Here is a 17,858-nt window from a genome sequence, read left to right on the forward strand (position 1 = left end):
TACTCAGGCTTTGTTCCAACAACCCTCCGGTTTCTGATCTATTTCACATTGCTGGGGTTTCTGTTTGCTTGTCCTTATGAGCACATAGTAATCTTAGATTCACATTAAAAAATAATCAACCATGAGAGTCATTAAGCCACTTTATAAGCTGTCTGAAGATTTTTTTCTCCCACCAGGTCTATGGGCAACGTTTTCCATATCCATCCTTCTCGTAGACTCTTCCATACAGCACTGCTGTCACTAGTCCAGTAGCCATTCCTTTTCGAGTCATATAGAATTCACTTTTGCTCTCCCAGCCAGATTCATCTGGTCTGTCAAGTGTCATCTCACTGCCCAGAACACCAGGGTAGATGTACTGTGTACTGAAGGTTCCCTGTAGCCTGAAGTCAACCACTGTCTGAGCATGGTCAGTCCCAACTCCACAGCTCCCATATTTCGTGCCATTGCACTTCACTAAGGCACACACCTCCAAGTAATATGTACCAAGAGGCGCATGAAGCCCCTGGAATGCCCCCAGTGCATAAAGCTCTTCCTCAGGACCAGACCTCCGAAACCACAGGTGGCAGCAGAGTGAGCCGTCACACACCTTTAAGTTCCCCTCAACGCCTTGCAGAGGCACAAATGTAAAGTTGTCATTCATCATGTTGGAGATGAATGTGGGCGGCTCAGAAAGCACTCCCCTAGAAAGCCTAGAGAAAGGCACCAGTTTCAACTTATAGCTCTCTTCTCCATCTTCCATCATAGGGGGATCTAAGACTGGCACTTTGCTCACCAGTAATTTCCCAGACTTGCCCTCCTTGTCATGGTGGTACACAGCATGCCAAGGTGTATATATCCCGCTGCCAGTCATTCGCCCGTTTCCCTGTAGATTGGCTGCAAGCAGTGTGATCCCAGTTGCATAGGAGAAGGATCTCTGAAACTGAACAGCAGCCAGCAGGGGGAGCTTGTTCATCCATGCTGTTGGGAACACAAACTGCTTAACACTCGTATTCTTCAACAGGAACATAACAGGCTCATAGAATAGGATGTCAAAGCAAGTGAAGACCCCAAATTTGCCTGCAAATGGGGTGGTGAAAGTGATGTGTTCACACTCTGGGGGAGTATCATATTCCTCTTCATGGAACAGATTCAGCTTATGATATCGTGCTATGAGGGTTCCATTGTCACTAAATACAACGTCTGTGTTGAACTGGTAACGGCCGTCCGGTGGACAGTGAGGATCAGTTAAGTTGTCACAGTCTTGGCGATCAGGCATATTGGCCACCAAAAAAAGATGGTTCTTCAAAGCCATACAGCTTAGACGCTGAAGGACCTGTCACAAATTTGTTACAAAATTTTTGTTACATTTTATTAGGTGCAGGTTGGTGAGGTAATTGCCAAAGTATAAATTTCAACTGAGGTGTTAAGCTTCATACATACAGATAAAAAACAGTGACTGAGTAGTATAATCATTCTCTTTACATTTACTGTATCCAGTACTTGCAAAGCAACAAAACAGGGACTTTACCCAGTATCAAATATATGAGCAGAACTTCACACAATGAACATTTGTCTTATGATAACTATTAAATCACTGTCATTTAGTTATTAAGGTTGGAACTCTACCTCTGTGTTTGGGAATCTGTCTGATTCTGTGCAAGGACTCCAGGTAACTACCCTGGGGTCTGGCACTGTTTCAAGGTATCCAACAATAGATATTCTTGTGAAGTTATAGCCATGGATGCCATCTTCTGGAAAAACTATAATCTGGGCACCCTGACAAATAAATAAAAATATACACGGTAATATGTTCCAATAATTTTGTCTGTTAAAAGGTTCTTAACCACCAAAGCAACTTAGTGTTCTGTGTTACCAAAATATAGATGTCATTTCCAAAACTTCAGGGACTATAAATGCTATTTTTATTCTGAGATAGTTTATTGAAAAGTATAATGAAAGAAGGAAAGATCTATATATATTTGACAACTTAGAGAAAGCTTTTGATAGAGTTCCCAGGAGCCTTATCTGATGGGCGCTTAGACGTAAGGGAGTAGCTGAGAGACTGGTGGCAGCCATAATGGAAATGTATGAACAAGTGGAGACTGTGGTACAGCTTGAAGGGCAAACTTCTGATAGCTTTATGGTTAAAGTATGAGTGCATCAAGGTTCAGTGTTGAGCCCTTTACTCTTTATCATAGTTATGGATGAGATTACAAAGAGTTTGAACAAAGAGGCTCTTATGGAGCTTCTCTACGCAGATGACCTGGTTCAAGTTTCAAGTTCAAGTTTCAAGTTTAAGTTTATTTAGAGACCTGGTTCTGACTGGTAGGACATTAAAAGAGGTTAAGACAAAATTTAGTGCTTGGAAGGAGGCAATGGAGAAAAAGGGGCTGAAAGTGAAGATCATGAAGATGAGCAGAGAATACAAAAGTTGTGAAAAGGCTATAGTAGACCCATGTTCGGTGTGTGGAACAAGGGTTAAGGGCGATTCCATACTGTGTTTGGAGTGTAGTATGTGGGTTCACAAAAGATGTAGTGGAATTAAAGGTAGGTTGATCAAGGAGAAAGGTACTTTCAAATGCAGGGAGTGTGTAGAGAAAAGTGATGACGTCGACAATAAAGGAGAGGAATTAGCTAATTCAGTTGTAGGAACAGACAAGATAGAGGCGGTTAGGAATTTCTGCCATTTAGGTGCCGTGATCGATGGATCAGGGGATGCAGAAGCTGCAGCTACGGCCAGAGTAAGGAGTGGCTGGAATAAGTCTAGAGATATGGCTGGTGTGCTATGTCGCAAGGGAACGAAGTATACAAAGCCTGTGTGAGAAGTGTTATGATCTATGGTTCAGAGACATGGCCACTGAAAGAGGTGCAGAAAAGACGGCTGGAAGTGACAAAGATGAGAATGCTTAGAATGATTTGTGGAGTGACATTGAGGGATAGGATTAGCAATGAGGATATAAGGTCAAGGGTACATGTTGCTCCTATAGAAAGTGCTAGCTAGTGGAAGACTCAGGTGGTTCAGACATGTAGCCAGAGGGGATGAAGAAAAACTAATTAGGCGGGCCTTTGACATAAGAGCAGTTAGGAGAGGTAAGGGGCGACCATAGCTGAGATGGGAGGAACTGGTAATCAAGGACATGAAGGACAGAAGGCTTAAGAGAGGGTACTTGAAATAGGGTGTTTTGGGGGTCTGCCATCAGGGACTCGCCTGACCCCTGCAAGCAGGAACAAAAGCCGTAAAAGTATTTCAAAAACTTCAGTGTTCCTGTAAAACTGCCAGACCACCAATGCTTTTCATACTGAACCGGTCTTACCTGTTTGGCAGCTGAGGCAGCTTGCTCCTCAAACACATCTAAGTTCTTATTCATGTGCACCAGCGCTGCTTCTCTCTCAATTGGAACACGAGGTTCAGGGTTCAGAATCACATGATGTTCATAAACAGCTGCAATGTACGTTGCAACTTCTGCTTTGACCACCAGGCCCTCACTCAGGAAAAATGCCACAAAGGCAGTGGTCAGTATGAGGACAGCCATGAATGAGACAAGTCACCCTGTTGAAAGCAAATGACCTCTGCCCCAGTAGAGGAAGGGGACGTTGTTTTCAAGCCACAAGACCCAAGATAATTGTCAGGACAAAGTTCACCACAAAAAATTGCCAACTCATTATGATGCATGGCCTCAAAGATTTTGTTGTTGAGATTGAAAAATGTGAACATGTTAAAAGCTTTTCTTCATGTTTCCTTCCTTAAAGCTGAAATAATGAAAAGTGTCTTACCTTTGATTATCAAGAATGAGTCTCTGCCTGGATCTCAGAGTGTCCCACATTCGCTCTGAACTGAACCAAGTTGCTCCTCATGACCTGCATTAATAGATATTATTTTCATACTCATACACTGATTGGTTAATCCCCTGCCCCTCCTACACACTAAAAGAAAAACAACCCACAGCTTTGACAGCTTTGTTGGATCAATAATATTACCAATGTACAAGAAAACATGAAACGTTGTAATGAAAGAAGAAGTGGTACTTCTCCTTTTTCTTCATGATGGTAAATGTTCAGAGCCTTATTTCACACATTTGAAACTGTATGGTTGAGAGATTTTGTGACATTAAAAATCACCTGGCAGTGTGTTGCACTGACATTAAATAACTAGATAAGTACTGCCCTCATATGATGAGATTAATTACAAGCAGAATGTTTTTAATTATTTCATGTTTGTTCACCATCATATTTAGGAAATCTGAAAATGTTATCACATTTGTGCAATCTTATTTTGTTGATAGTAGCATTTACCTTTCCTGTTGGTAAAAATACATATAAATTTAGTATAAGAAATGCTAGTCATTGGACCCCCTGCGCATAAGCATCTTTTTAATAATCTTAAATTGAAGTTTGACAACTGCATTCTCTCGCAAAATTCTACAGCTAAAAACCTTGGTGTGATTTTTGACTCTAGTCTCTCGCTTGTCACTCATATCAAGAATACTACCGAAACGGCCTTTTATCATCTCCGCAATATCGCCAAAATTAGGCCCCTACTATGTTTAGCTGATGCAGAAACCATTGTCCATGCATTTGTCACGTCTTGCCTCGACTACTGTAACGTTCTGTACTCTGGTTTGCCCGCCTCTAGTACCAGAAGTCTTCAGCTCGTCCAGAATGCTGCTGCCAGAATCCTGACCCGAACTAGGAAGTTCGATCACATCACTCCCATCCTGGCTTCCCTTCACTGGCTCCCAATTCACATGAGGGCTGATTTTAAAGTCCTCCTATTAACATTTAAAATTCTCCATGGGCTTGCACCGGCCTATCTTTCTGATTTAATTACACTCTACGACCCCCCCCACACCCTGTGCTCTCAGGCTGCTAAATTATTAGTTGTTCCAAGACTTAAAAAGAAGTCTGCCGGCCATCGCGCCTTTGCCTACCACGCACCCTTTCTCTGGAACAGCCTACCTATAGATATCAAAGAGGCAATCTCTTGCTACCTTTAAAACCAAACTTAAGACTCATTTATTCTCCGTGTCGTATGATAGCATAATCTCAAACTAATCATCCGGTAAAGCTCAGTCTCTGCTGTAGTCTCTCCTGGCATAGTTTAGCTTAGTAGCTGCCGGCTTAGGTACCTCTCATCTTCTCTCTCTCCTCCCTCTCCTCTGCTCTTATCTTAACCTGGTCAGTTTCTGTCATTAACCTGCTCTCTTCTCTTTGTGTGAGTGGTCAATGTCTGCGCCTCCTTCCTGGATGTGGCACCTTCCCCTGGCCGGCTGAATGACTTTGTGCCCTGCTGTCCCTGGCCCTGCTCCCCCCACGTGGCCCTGCTCCTCCTGCGCCCTCCTCAGCCACTACTCTTGCAACTTTCAATACAAAATTATCTATAAAATTATTTTCCTTATTTCATCTGTTAAGTGCCGCTACTCCAATAATGCTCTCCTTCCCTCCCCCTTCTCCTGCATGGCTGTGGCTCATCAGTTTGAGCATGAGTGTCTGGCTTGAATGTGGCTACTTTCTCTTAGGTGTGCCCCCCCCACCCTCCATGTAATCTCTCTTCACTGTCATCCCGATGGCTGCTGTGGCTTCGTGTCTTCCTGCGCTGCTACAGCTGTGCCGTCCACCCCAACTGAGCCCCATGCTGTTTTGTCATTCTTCATTCTGCCTACTAGTTGAGCTTTCATTTTATTATCACTGTGTTGTCTTGTAAGTTGCCCTCTGGGCTGGCACCTACTGCATGCCTGGCTAGCCTAGAAGGGGTCTCCTCTCTTTGTGGTCCTTCTCAAGATTTCTCCTATTTTTCCCTAACGTCTGGGTTTTTTTGAGGAGTTTTTTCTTGCCCGCTATGAGGATCAAGTCAGGGGGTGCCACCCTGCTCTGTTTTGTTGTAATCCTTTGGGCATGTAAAGCCCTTTGAGACTGTAAACAGTGATCTTGGGCTCTAAATAAACTTAAACTTGAAACTTGAAAACAAAGAGATGGCTGAGCTCCCATCAGCCCTCTGCACTTAGCCGTAAGCTGTGAAACAATTCTGCACTAACTTTAATCTTTCTCCTTACTGTCTCTCTGAATCCAAATTTCATCTCAGTCATTGTCACTCTTCTCTTTTCGCTCACCTTTCATGGTCACAACATGGTTCTCCACCTTTTCACTTAGAGGCTCATCTTGTCGTGGAGCTTTTCTTGTCGTCCACAAATGTCGAGCCAATTATCGTGGTATCTATGCAATAAAAGTGTGTCTATGCCTGCTCATTGGCAATGCTGACTAGCACATAGCTGTCAACACTCAGAACGGACATGGACAGTGAGTGTCTGAGGCATACATGCATCCGATTCATGGTGCGCCGGTGGTCACACAGACTGTGTTTACTCCCTGCTCAGTATGGGCGCCAATATGGAGGCCAGGGACAAATGGGTGAGGACATCCCTACACTGTGGGGTAAGTTACACTAGCTTCACCTCAGATTAAGTGTCCCCTGTCTGAGGACTCTATCTTTGTGCTGGGTATCATGGGCACTCTTGAATTGGTATCCAGTTCAGTGAGGCACAGATGCTTTTGTTTAAAGCAGTCCCTCACTGCATCACATGTCCCCTGCCAAGCAAGGCACTGACACATTTTTCTGTTGCTCTTGTACATCAAAGTTTGTCTGATCCACTCCTCTGCTTAGAACGCCCAGAAAAAGACACCAACTTCAGCTTAGAGCTCTCTTCTGTGGGAAAAATATCACTTTGTGTTATGACTGCAACTTTTAGAAGGAAAATGCGTGTCATGACCTTTGTCATGATGAAGTATTTATGTTATAGGGACCTGTGCATATGTAATTACTGTATGCTGCAAAATGTGCAGTATTGCAGTTGTCTGACGGGCAGAGGTTAAAGTATTAATTTGGATTTAGTAGGCTTGTGTGTGACCACTCGAGAAGAGAGAAAAGAGGGAAGTTTGGTTTTTTATGTTGTTTTCGATTGTGCTCACTGCGTGCTTGTGTTCTGTGTGTATGTGTGTGTGTGTGTGTGTGTGTGTGTGTGTGTGTTTGTGTCTGCGTGGCGTGTGAGAAACAGAGAAGGAATTACTGAAAAAGGGAAAAGAAAAAAGACGCTTGTGTAAGCACTGTTTGGTCATGTGAAAACTAGACAGTCTGATAAATAGGTTTATGAGATTCTATGTGTGGTAATAGACCTTAGGCGTTAGAGAGGCATGCAAAAAAAAAAAAAATTAAAAATTGTTTTGTTTGTTATTTTACATAGTTTTTGTCTGTTGATTTAATGTGATTATCTGAAATATGTGCAATGTTTGGTTCCCTAATACCTGTTGTCATCCGAGTCGCATCTGGCACAAGATCACCCATTATTTATAAGCGATAGTTATGAAAATTTTTGTATGCGACTGAACCACTCCAATTAAGACATTAATCCCTGCAGAGGAGGCTTCTCTAAGACGACAGGTGAAACAGTCACCAAAAAAACCTTACAACAATCACGTTTTTTTCTTCCTTCGAAACATAAAAAGTGGTCGTTATCCTACCACAGACATGAGGTAGATTACTAGTGATGCGCGGGTCAGGGTTTTTTAATACCCGCACCCACCCGACCCGTTATGAGAGCCAACCCACAATGCCCGACCCGCAGAAATACGCGTTAATTGACCACCCGAACCCGACCCGACCGCAAACCGCTAACTTTAGCCTGTATAGTGATGGCATCCATATCATAGAGTAAGATAACGTTTTTCTTATTTAGTGCACGTTTCAAAAAGAACAGACACTTGTGTAGACAACGAGGTTTTTCACGAGCCAAAGTGAACAGCGTTGAACTATTTCGTTTTTGGGCTGTTTCCCCAAGCGTTAGCATAATACATTGCACAGTATAGCCTATTTTATCTTAGCCTAATAGCGTCTGGGTCTAGGCTACTAAATAAACAGACGAATTGTTCGAAACGGTGTTGTTTATTGTTGAATAGCAGCAAAAAAAGAAGTAATCCTTCATTAAAGATATATGAACTCTCTCTCTCTCTCTCTCTCTCTCTCTCTCTCTCACAAACACACACACACAAATGCATCCTTTTTCACACTTTACCAGTGAACTTTCACAAAATAGTAGCCTACATATGTGTCTATACTGTCTCGTTTAGCCTAGTGTTTGGCTGCACCGTGTAGAAAATGATAAACAGATGGTAAACTGATGGTAAAGCTGCTGATAAAGGCCAGGCTATAAATATAGATTATGGCCTGTCCTAATGCATTATGAATTATAGACTGGGTGCAGAGAGATAGATGTAGGGTACTTTATTATGGAAGCCCTAAGATGCCATGAATTTACATTTTATTTAGATTCCGTTTTTTCTTTGTTTCCTTGAGATCTCGACATATTTATGTCATTATCACGACATAACGAAACTTTGTTTTCTCGAGACAACGACATAATTAATTTGAGGTCTCGATAAAACAATCATTTTCCCGTGATAACAAGATAATAGTCAAGTGGCCTGTGCTTTGTTGTGCATTGTTCAGGGTAACGAATTACAGGAGAAGGATACAGTGCATGTCACCACGCTCTCTCTCTCAAACTTGAGCAAATGGATGAACTGTTCTATGCTGCATTGAGGGAGAGGGATGCCCATGGAGAACCTCGCTAGAATGGTGCAGGAGAAGGTCACAAGATTGTTCTCTCAAGATCTCGAATTATTTATATCGTTATCTCGAGAAAACAAAGTTTCGTTATTTCATGATAATGACATAGGCCTAAATAAGTTGATATCTTGAGATCACAAAAAAAATAACACGTTATCACGAGAAAACGGAATGTAAATTAAATATACGTTCATGGCATCTTAGGGCTTCCATACTTTATAGTTCTGTAATTGCAGGGTCGACCCGCACATCACTACTGTATAGTCATCTCTCTTTTACTAGGTTTCTTAACCTGAACTAACTCTGGTGAACCAGCCTAGCATACGACTAGTGAAATTTCAGTCTGTAACATGGAGGTCTCCTTTTTTGTTTCCCCCCTTAGACCTTTGCATGTTGCTGCTCGGAACGGCCTTACAGTGGTGGTGCAGGAGCTGCTGGGAAAAGGTGCCAGTGTCCTTGCCGTGGATGAGAATGGTCAGCACATTGAAAATACTGGACATAACTTTCCATACAGTTTGTAATTGTCAGTGGGCAAGCATGTCTTATATTAAAAATAATCCTATTTTTGTTCTTTTTAAGGTTACACACCAGCCTTGGCTTGCGCTCCAAACAAAGATGTTGCTGACTGCCTTGCCCTCATCCTTGCCACCATGATGCCGGTTTCCCCTGGAAGTGTTGGTTCGATACCAGGCCTCACATTCAACGCCATTAACCACTATTCCAGCCCCTCAAAAGCAGTAACCTTCGACCCTTTACCTGTCCTGCGCTCTGAACATGCCTCCTACTGCAGCTTCAACAGCCTGGGTAGAGAGGACGGCCTGGTTGTGCCCGACGACGAGCTTAACGACTCAGACTCAGAAACCTACTGAGGACACGCCCCTGTCTCCAGTCTGTCTTAAGCTACCAGCCCTGTGGGCAAAAGACGATGCCCTGTAATTTGGGTGGTCGTGCCCAGTTTTCCTTCCTTCCTTTGGCCTAAAGGGCCAATCTCAGGAGCCTTAGAGATTGAGGGAACTGGAGAAAGCGGAGAGTGAAGAAGGACACTGATGGCCTACACTACAGCTTTCATACTGAGCAGCACACCTGTTTGGTTTCTGTCTCTCTAAAATAACTACATGTTCATCTCCTCATCGCTGGATTAGGAGCTAATTCAACACTCTTCATCCAACTATGCTCTGTTTCTTTAGGGGGTTTTACAAGCTTACATAAGATTGCAAATCTCTGACTGAAATTCAGAAGTGACTGACTACTCTGAGACTCCCATGAACCCCCTCCTCTCTGGTAGTATGGAGGAATTGTGGAAATGAGAGAAGTGGAGGGACCAAGTGCTGCAAATTAATTTAGAGAGCTTCTCTTTTTTTTCCATCTTTATTTGAGCATGATGAGGATTTCATTTTTTTAAGCGACAGTTAATTTATTGTGAACAAAAAGGAAAATAGGAATGGATGGTAATAATGATCAGATTCATTGAGAACTTCCTGCAACAGAAGTCTATGGTGCAGACTGAGTTTTGTTCTATTTTCTGTAGGGGTAAACTTTTAATCTTAAGGCCTCGTTACACATTTCGTACCTGATTTTGAGACCAGCCATCAAGGTGCAGTCAGGGTTTTACTCCTACAACTCTGGTCTATAAAGAATCACAGCATTTCCTGTACTGTAAACTGAGGAGAGATGTGTGTGTGTGTATGTGTGGTGATTTGTGAGTGTGAACGTGTGAGTGTGTAAGAAACGTTGCCTTTTATAGATGTGCAAAGAGGTTCTTAAGGGCAGGAACATGCACTGGCCTCTTGGTACACTGTTAAAAATGATTATTAATAATTGATAATGAATAAATTTCTTTTTGCCATATACCTCTGGTTGTCATCTTTGTCATCATCCAGTTAAACAAAATTCATCTTATAACCAGGTGATTGTGGGTTTGAAGCCCAGATATGACATTGGACATGCTTGTCCTTATGAGCACATAGTAATCTTAGATTCACATAAAAAATAATCAGTCATGACTATCATTAAGCTACTTTATAAGCTGTCAGAAGATTTTTTTTCTTCCACCACAGCTATGGGCAACGTTTTCCATATCCATCCTTTTCGTAGACTCTTCCATACAGCACTGCTGTCACTAGTCCAGTGGCCATTCCTTTTCGAGTCATGTAGAATTCACTTTTGTTCTCCCAGCCAGATTCATCCGGTCTGTCAAGTGTCATCTCACTGCCCAGAACACCAGGGTAGATATGGGGAGTGCTGAAGGTTCCCTGTAGCCTGAAATCAACCACTGTCTGAGCATTCTCAATCCCACCTCCACAACTCCTAAATTCCGTTCCAGTGCACCTCACTAAGGCACACACCTCCAAGTAGTATGTGCCACGAGGCGCATGAATCCCCCGGAATGCCCCCAGTGCATAAAGCTCTTCCTCAGGACCAGACCTCCGAAACCACAGGTGGCAGCAGAGTGAGCCGTCACACACCTTTAAGTTCCCCTCAACGCCTTGCAGAGGTACAAATGTGAAATTGTCATTCATCATGTTGGAGATGAATGTGGGCGGCTCAGAAAGCAGTCTCTCTCTGCATTGCATGTCCCCTGACAGGCAACGCTCTGACATGTGTTTTTGTTGCTCTTGTACATCAAACTGTGAAGCAGCAGTGCTCCTGTGCTTAGAGTGCCCAGAGAAAGGCACCAGTTTCAACTTAGAGCTTTCTTCTCCATCCTCCATCATAGAGGGATCTAAGACTGGCACTTTGCTCACCAGTAGTTTCCCAGACTTGGCCTCCTTGTCATGGTGGTACACAGCATGCCAAGGTGTATATATCCCACTTCCAGTCATTCCCAGCTCTTTTGCCTGTGTATTGGCTGCAAGCAATGTGATCCCAGTTGCATAGGAGAAGGATCGCTGGAAGTGAATACCAGCCAATAGGGGGAGCTTGTTCATCCATGCTGTTGGGAACACAAACTGCCTCACACCCATCTTCACTTGGGTCAAAACAGGCTCATAGAATAGGATGTCAAAGCAAGTGAAAATCCCAAATTTGCCTGCAAATGGGGTGGTGAAAGTGACGTGTTCACACTCTGGGGGAGTATCATATTCCTTCTCAAAGTACAGGTTCAGCTTATTATATCGCGCTATGAGGGTTCCATTGTCACTAAATACAATGTTTGTGTTGAACTGGTAACGGCCGTCCGGTGGACAGTGGGGATCAGTTAAGTTGTCACAGTTTTGGCGATTAGGCATGTTGGCCACCAGAAAGAGATGGTTCTTCTGAGCCATACAGCTTAGACGCTGAAGGACCTGTCAAAAACGTAGTTACAGATGTTTTCATTACAGTTTAGTTTATGTAGGTGGTTAATGGGTGCTAAGTGGCAATGTTAAAATTTCAACTCAGGTGTTAAGCTGTAAACATATAGATAAAAGACACTTTTTAATAGGCTTAATCATTCTCTTACTATTTATTACATCTGGCTCTTGCGAAGGAACGAAGCAGGGACTTTACTAGGTGTCAGATATGTGAACAGCACTTTACACAATGAACATTTGTCTTATGATAACTATTCAATGAACTGTTCTGTCAATTGGTTATTAAGGCTGGAACTCTTACCTCTGTGTTTGGGAATCTGTCTGGTTCTGTGCAAGGATTCCAGGTAACCACACTTGGGTCTGGAACTGTTTCAAGGTATCCAACAATAGATGTTCTTGTGAACTTAAAGCCATGGAGGCCATTCTCTGGAAAAACTATAATCTGGGCACCCTGACAAATAAATAAAAACAAAGTAAAATGTTCCAATAATTTTGTCTGTGTTAAAATGTTCTTAACCACCCAAAACAATTTAGCGTTCTGTGTTACCATAACGTAGCTGATATTTCAAAAACTTCATCGTAACATCGCTGGACCGCCAGTTCTATTCATAGTGGACTTGTCTTACCTGTTTGGCAGCTGAGGCAGCTTGCTCCTCAAACACATCCAAATTCTTATTCATGTGCACCAGCGCTGCTTCTCTCTCAATTGGAACATGAGGTTCGGGGTTCAGAATCACATGATGTTCATAAACAGCTGCAATGTACGATGGAACCTCTGCTTTAACCACCAGGCCCTCACTCAGGAACAATGCCACAAAGGCAGTGGTCAGTATGAAGACAGCCATGAATGAGTCCAGTTACCCTGTTGAAAACAAATGAACTCTGCCCCAGTAGAGGAGGGCAACATTATTTTCAAGCCACAAGACCCAGATAATTATCAGGACAAAGTTCACCACAAAAAATTGCCAACTCATTATGACGCATGGAGTCAAAGATTTTGCTGTTGAGGTTGAAAAATGTGAACATGCTTAAATATTTTCTTGATGTTTCCTTCCTTAAAGCTAAAATAATGAAAAGTGTCTTACTGTCAGTTGAGTCTCTGAATGAGTCTCTGCCTGGATCTCAATGTTTCCCACAGTTGTTCTGAATTTGAACCAAATTGCTCCTCATGACCCCTATTCATAGATATTATTTTCACACTCATACACCGATTGGTTAAGATCTGTGTAGCCTGATCCATTAATCATACAGTAAGTGGTCAGTTTTATTCACCTGATAAAGTGACAGCCTGGATCCACAGTGGCTAATGGTTGATATGGTGACATTAACCATGCCAGAATCCGCCCACTCTGTCCTCCAAAAGTGAACCCAAACACAGGCTAATAAATTTCTTATCAAGCTGTAAATTCTTTTCCATTCTCTGCAGGAAACTGGACAGTTTGAATCTTCTGTTCACAGTATTCAGATTCAAAAGAAAGAGTAGATTTAGGAGGTGAATTTAGGGACAGTCTGGGGTCAGAGATTCATCCTTATTTAAGTTTCACTGTGTATCTGCTACCTACCATAATCTCCCATCCCTCCTACACGCAGAAAGAAAATCAACCCAAACTTGCCATCTTTGCTGGACAATCAACAATATTATACACATGTACAAGAAAACATGGAACATTGTTGTAATGATGGTAAATGTACAGAGCCTTATTTTACACATTCTGAAGGTTTCTGAAGGTTTCTGAAATTTAGTAGTGACTGACTACTCTGAGACTGCCACTGACCCCCGTCCTCTCTGGTAGTATGGAGGAATTGTGGAAATGAGAGAAGTGGAGGACACACTCAGCTAAAGGGACCCAGTGCACAAATTAAGTGCATAATTCCTTTTTACCCCTCTTTGCTTCATTTAAGGTCTTTTTGCCATTATTACTGTGAACAACAATGAAATTGGGAGAGGATGGTAAGAATCATCTACTGTACATCTTAAGATTCATTGAGAACTTCCTGCAACAGAAGTCTATGGTGCAGACTGAGTTTTGTTCTATTTTCTGTAGGGGTAAACTATTAATCTTAAAGAGTCACAGCATTTCCTGCACTGTAAACTGAGGAGAAATGCAAGTGTGTGTGGGTGTGTGCATGTGCATGTGTGTGGTGATTTGTGAGTATGAACGTGAGTGCGTGTAAGAAATGTTGCCTTTTATAAAAGTGCAAAGAGGCTCTCAAGGGCAGAAACATGTACTGGCCTCTTGGTGCAATGTTAAAATGATTCTTTGCAGTTGATAATGAATAAATTTCTTTTTGCGATATCCCTCTGGTTGTCATCTTTGTCACCAGCCAGTTAGATGGCATGGATTTGTTAAAGGCATTTTGGTATGGGAATAAGTCTTGTAACCTGGTGATTGTGGGTTCAGAGCCCAGATAGGATACTGCTGACACACCACTGAGCAGGGCTTTTAACCCTGAGTATGTTTGAGGTTCTGACCTCTGATGTAGATAGTGTATGTTGCTCTCGACAAATGTGTCAGCTAAACAAAATAACCGACCATGAGTATCAGTAAGCCATTTTATTAGTTCTCTGTTGTTTTGTCCCCAACAAAAATGACATGCAATATTTTCCAGATAAGTTTACTCATCATCCTTCTCGTAGACTCTTCCATACAGCACTGCTGTCACTAGTCCAGTGGCCATTCCTTTTCGAGTCATGTAGAATTCACTTTTGCTCTCCCAGCCAGATTCATCCGGTCTGTCAAGTGTCATCTCACTGCCCAGAACACCAGGGTAGATATGGGGTGTGCTGAAGGTTCCCTGTAGCCTGAAATCAACCACTGTCTGAGCATGCTCAATCCCACCTCCACAACTCCCAAATTCTGTGCCAGTGCACCTCACTAAGGCACACACCTCCAAGTAGTATGTGCCATGGACTACATGAAGCCCCTGGAATGCCCCCAGTGCATAAAGTTCTTCCTCAGGACCAGACCTCTGAAACCACAGGTGGCAGCAGAGTGAGCCGTCACACACCTTTAAGTTCCCCTCAACGCCTTGCAGAGGTACAAATGTGAAGTTATCATACATCATGATGGAGTTGAATGTGGGCGGCTCAGAAAGCACTCTCTCACTGCATTGCATGTCTCCTGCCAGGCCACGTTCTGACATGTGTTTCTGCTGTCCATGTACATCAAACTGTGAATCACCAATAAACCAGCTAGGATCTGCATGAAGTTTGTCTGATCTACTTCTGTGCTTAGAGTGCCCAGAGAAAGGCACTAACTTCAGCTTAGAGATGTCTCCTCCATCCTCCATCATAGAGGGATCTAAGACTGGCACTTTGCTCACCAGTAGTTTCCCAGACTTGCCCTCCTTGTCATGGTGGTACACAGCATGCCAAGGTGTATATATCCCGCTTCCAGTCATTCCCAGCTCTTTTGCCTGTGTATTGGCTGCAAGCAATGTGATCCCAGTTGCATAGGAGAAGGATCTCTGAAACTGAACAGCAGCCAATAGGGGGAGCTGGTTCATCCATGCTGTTGGGAACACAAGCTGCCTTACACCCATATCCTTCACTAGGGTTAAAACAGGCTCATAGAATAGGATGTCAAAGCAAGTGAAGACCCCAAATTTGCCTGCAAACGGGGTGGTGAAAGTGATGTGTTCACACTCTGGGGGAGTATCAAAGGCAGCCTCGAAATAAAGGTTCTGTTTATGATATCGCGCTATGAGGGTTCCATTGTCACTAAATACAACGTCTGTGTTGAACTGGTAACGGCCATCCGGTGGACAGTGGGGATCAGTTAAGTTGTCACAGTCTTGGCGATCAGGCATGTTGGCCACTAGAAAGAGATGGTTCTTCAAAGCCATACAGCTTAGACGCTGAAGGACCTGTCACAAATTTGTTACAAAATCTTTGTTACATTTTAATAGGTGCAGGTTGGTGAGGTAATTGCCAAAGTATAAATTTCAACTGAAGTGTTAAGCTTCATACATACATATAAAAGACAGTGACTGGTTAGTTTAATCACTTTCTTTACATTTGCTGTAGCCAGCACTTGCAAAGCAACAAAGCAGGGACTTTACCCAGCATCAAATATATGAGCAGAACTTCACACATTGAACAATTGTCTTGTGATAACTATTAACTTCACTGTCATTTAGTTATTAAGGTTGGAACTCTACCTCTGTGTTTGGGAATCTGTCTGGTTCTGTGCAAGGATTCCAGGTAACCACCTTGGGGTCTGGAACTGTCTCAAGGTATCCAACAATAGATGTTCTCGTGAAGTTAAAGCCAAGGATGCCATCTTCTGGAAAAACTATAATCTGGGCACCCTGACAAATAAATAAAAATATACACAGTGATATGATCCAAACAACTTAGTGTTCTGATTTACCTTAATATAGCTATTTCAAAAACTTCAGTGTTCCTGTAAAACTGACAGACCACCAATACTATTCATACTGAATATCCTGTTTATATACTGTATACTATTCTTTCTGTTTTGATTTGACTGTTGTGGCCTGTAAAGCCCTTTGAGACTGTAAACAGTGATATTGGGCTCTAAATAAACTTGAAACTTAAACTTAAACATACTGAATCAGTTTTACCTGTTTGGCAGCTGAGGCAGCTTGCTCCTCAAACACATCCAAATTCTTATTCATGTGCACCAGCGCTGCTTCTCTCTCAAGCTGCACTCGGGGGTCAGGGTTCAGAATCACGTGATGTTCATAAACAGCTGCAATGTACGATGGAACCTCTGCTTTAAGCACCAGGCCCTCACTCAGGAACAATGCCACAAAGGCAGTGGTCAGTATGAGGACAGCCATGAATGAGTCCAGTTACCCTGTTGAAAACAAATGAACTCTAGCCAGAGGAGGAAGGAGATGTTGTTTTCAAGCCACAAGACCCAAGATAAGAGTCAGGACAAAGTTCACCACATAATATTCAAATTTCCCCAGTTGTAACAGTGTATATCATCAAAAAACTCTGCTGGTAAGACTGAACAGTGTAAACATTTTAAACAATTCTTCGTGTGTTTCCCTCCTTACAGATGAAATCATGTGTCTTACCGTCAACCACTGAGAATGAGTCTCTGCCTGGATCTCAAAGTGTCCCACAGTTGCTCTGAATTTGAACCAAATTGCTCCTCATGACCTCCATTCATAGATATTATTTTCACACTCACACACCGATTGGTTAAGATCTGCATAGGCCGATGCACTCGGCACACAGTAGGTGGTCAGTTTTATTCACCTGATAAAGTGACATAGCCTGGATCCACAGTAGGTGACAGTTCATTTGGTGACATTAACCATGCCAGAATCTGCCCACTCTGTCCTCCCAAAGTGAACCCAAAAACAGGCTAATGAATTTCTTATCAAGCTGTGACTTCTTTCCCATTGTCTGCAGGAACCTGGACAGTTTGAATTTTCTGCTCACAGGAGCAGATTCAAAAGAAAGGGTAGATTTGGGAGGCGACTTCAGGGATTGTCCAGGGTCAGAAATTTATCCTCGCACAACAAAAAGAAAAACAACCCCAACTTACCAGCTTTGTTAGACAATAAATAGTATTATACCAATGTACAAGAGAACATTGTAAATTGTTATAATGTTGGTGAATGTACAAAGCCTTATTTTACACATTCAAAACTGTATGGCTGAGAGATTTTGTGACAGTTAAAATCACCTGACAATGTGTTGCACTGACATTTAATAACTAAATCAGTGCTGCCCCCATATGGTGATATTAAGTAGAAGCAGAATGTTTTTAATTATTTCATGATTATTTACCATCGAACTTTGGATAACTCCCATAAATGTGGAACCAATTATGGTATCAATGCAATAAAAGTGTGTCTGAGCCTGCTCACTGGAAACGCTGGCCAGCGCATGGCTGTGGACATTCAAGACGGAAATGGACAGTGAGTGTCTGAGGCAAACATGCATCTGATTCATTAATGAGTGTGCTGGTATGTTTTCTTTTAGACTAATC

General features: G+C 42.6%; 3 protein-coding genes across 5 annotated transcripts; all 3 read right to left on the bottom strand.

Moving 5' to 3' along the window:
* Positions 1 to 178: 178 nt before the first annotated feature.
* LOC115824759 (biotinidase-like) lies at positions 179 to 3,512 on the bottom strand. The gene is made up of 3 exons (XM_030788511.1): positions 3,294 to 3,512; positions 1,606 to 1,755; positions 179 to 1,312 (listed from the first exon to the last, which is right to left on the bottom strand). The coding sequence occupies exons 1-3, from the start codon at positions 3,510 to 3,512 to the stop codon at positions 179 to 181; spliced, it is 1,503 nt and encodes a 500-aa protein (XP_030644371.1).
* A 6,757-nt stretch (positions 3,513 to 10,269) lies between these two features.
* LOC115825128 (biotinidase) lies at positions 10,270 to 13,028 on the bottom strand. Of its 3 annotated transcripts, none has more exons than XM_030788904.1 (4): positions 12,972 to 13,028; positions 12,513 to 12,768; positions 12,188 to 12,337; positions 10,270 to 11,880 (listed from the first exon to the last, which is right to left on the bottom strand). In XM_030788904.1, the coding sequence occupies exons 2-4, from the start codon at positions 12,729 to 12,731 to the stop codon at positions 10,654 to 10,656; spliced, it is 1,596 nt and encodes a 531-aa protein (XP_030644764.1). In that variant the 5' UTR covers positions 12,732 to 12,768; positions 12,972 to 13,028; the 3' UTR covers positions 10,270 to 10,653. The 3 variants fall into 3 exon arrangements, with proteins under 3 accessions (XP_030644764.1, XP_030644766.1, XP_030644765.1); XM_030788906.1 differs by having other exon boundaries at positions 12,513 to 12,748; positions 12,972 to 13,012; XM_030788905.1 differs by lacking the exon at positions 12,972 to 13,028 and having other exon boundaries at positions 12,513 to 12,825.
* A 1,398-nt stretch (positions 13,029 to 14,426) lies between these two features.
* Positions 14,427 to 16,720, bottom strand: LOC115825122 (biotinidase-like). The gene is made up of 3 exons (XM_030788897.1): positions 16,474 to 16,720; positions 16,048 to 16,197; positions 14,427 to 15,753 (listed from the first exon to the last, which is right to left on the bottom strand). The coding sequence occupies exons 1-3, from the start codon at positions 16,690 to 16,692 to the stop codon at positions 14,503 to 14,505; spliced, it is 1,620 nt and encodes a 539-aa protein (XP_030644757.1). The 5' UTR covers positions 16,693 to 16,720; the 3' UTR covers positions 14,427 to 14,502.
* Positions 16,721 to 17,858: the final 1,138 nt, after the last annotated feature.

The sequence above is a fragment of the Chanos chanos genome, chromosome 12 (assembly GCF_902362185.1).
Source record: "Chanos chanos chromosome 12, fChaCha1.1, whole genome shotgun sequence".
Taxonomy (NCBI): domain Eukaryota; kingdom Metazoa; phylum Chordata; class Actinopteri; order Gonorynchiformes; family Chanidae; genus Chanos; species Chanos chanos.

Bases quoted from the DNA above. Each gene is read 5' to 3' on its own strand.
- LOC115824759 (XM_030788511.1), bottom strand. From the start codon at position 3,512: ATGGCTGTCCTCATACTGACCACTGCCTTTGTGGCATTTTTCCTGAGT. The intron at 1,756-3,293 runs GTAAGACCGGTT...TTTATTTGTCAG, and splicing joins CTGCCTCAGCTGCCAAACAG to GGTGCCCAGATTATAGTTTT. The intron at 1,313-1,605 runs GTAGAGTTCCAA...AATTTGTGACAG, and splicing joins ACAGATTCCCAAACACAGAG to GTCCTTCAGCGTCTAAGCTG.
- LOC115825128 (XM_030788904.1), bottom strand. From the start codon at position 12,731: ATGGCTGTCTTCATACTGACCACTGCCTTTGTGGCATTGTTCCTGAGT. The intron at 12,338-12,512 runs GTAAGACAAGTC...TTTATTTGTCAG, and splicing joins CTGCCTCAGCTGCCAAACAG to GGTGCCCAGATTATAGTTTT. The intron at 11,881-12,187 runs GTAAGAGTTCCA...CGTTTTTGACAG, and splicing joins ACAGATTCCCAAACACAGAG to GTCCTTCAGCGTCTAAGCTG.
- LOC115825122 (XM_030788897.1), bottom strand. From the start codon at position 16,692: ATGGCTGTCCTCATACTGACCACTGCCTTTGTGGCATTGTTCCTGAGT. The intron at 16,198-16,473 runs GTAAAACTGATT...TTTATTTGTCAG, and splicing joins CTGCCTCAGCTGCCAAACAG to GGTGCCCAGATTATAGTTTT. The intron at 15,754-16,047 runs GTAGAGTTCCAA...AATTTGTGACAG, and splicing joins ACAGATTCCCAAACACAGAG to GTCCTTCAGCGTCTAAGCTG.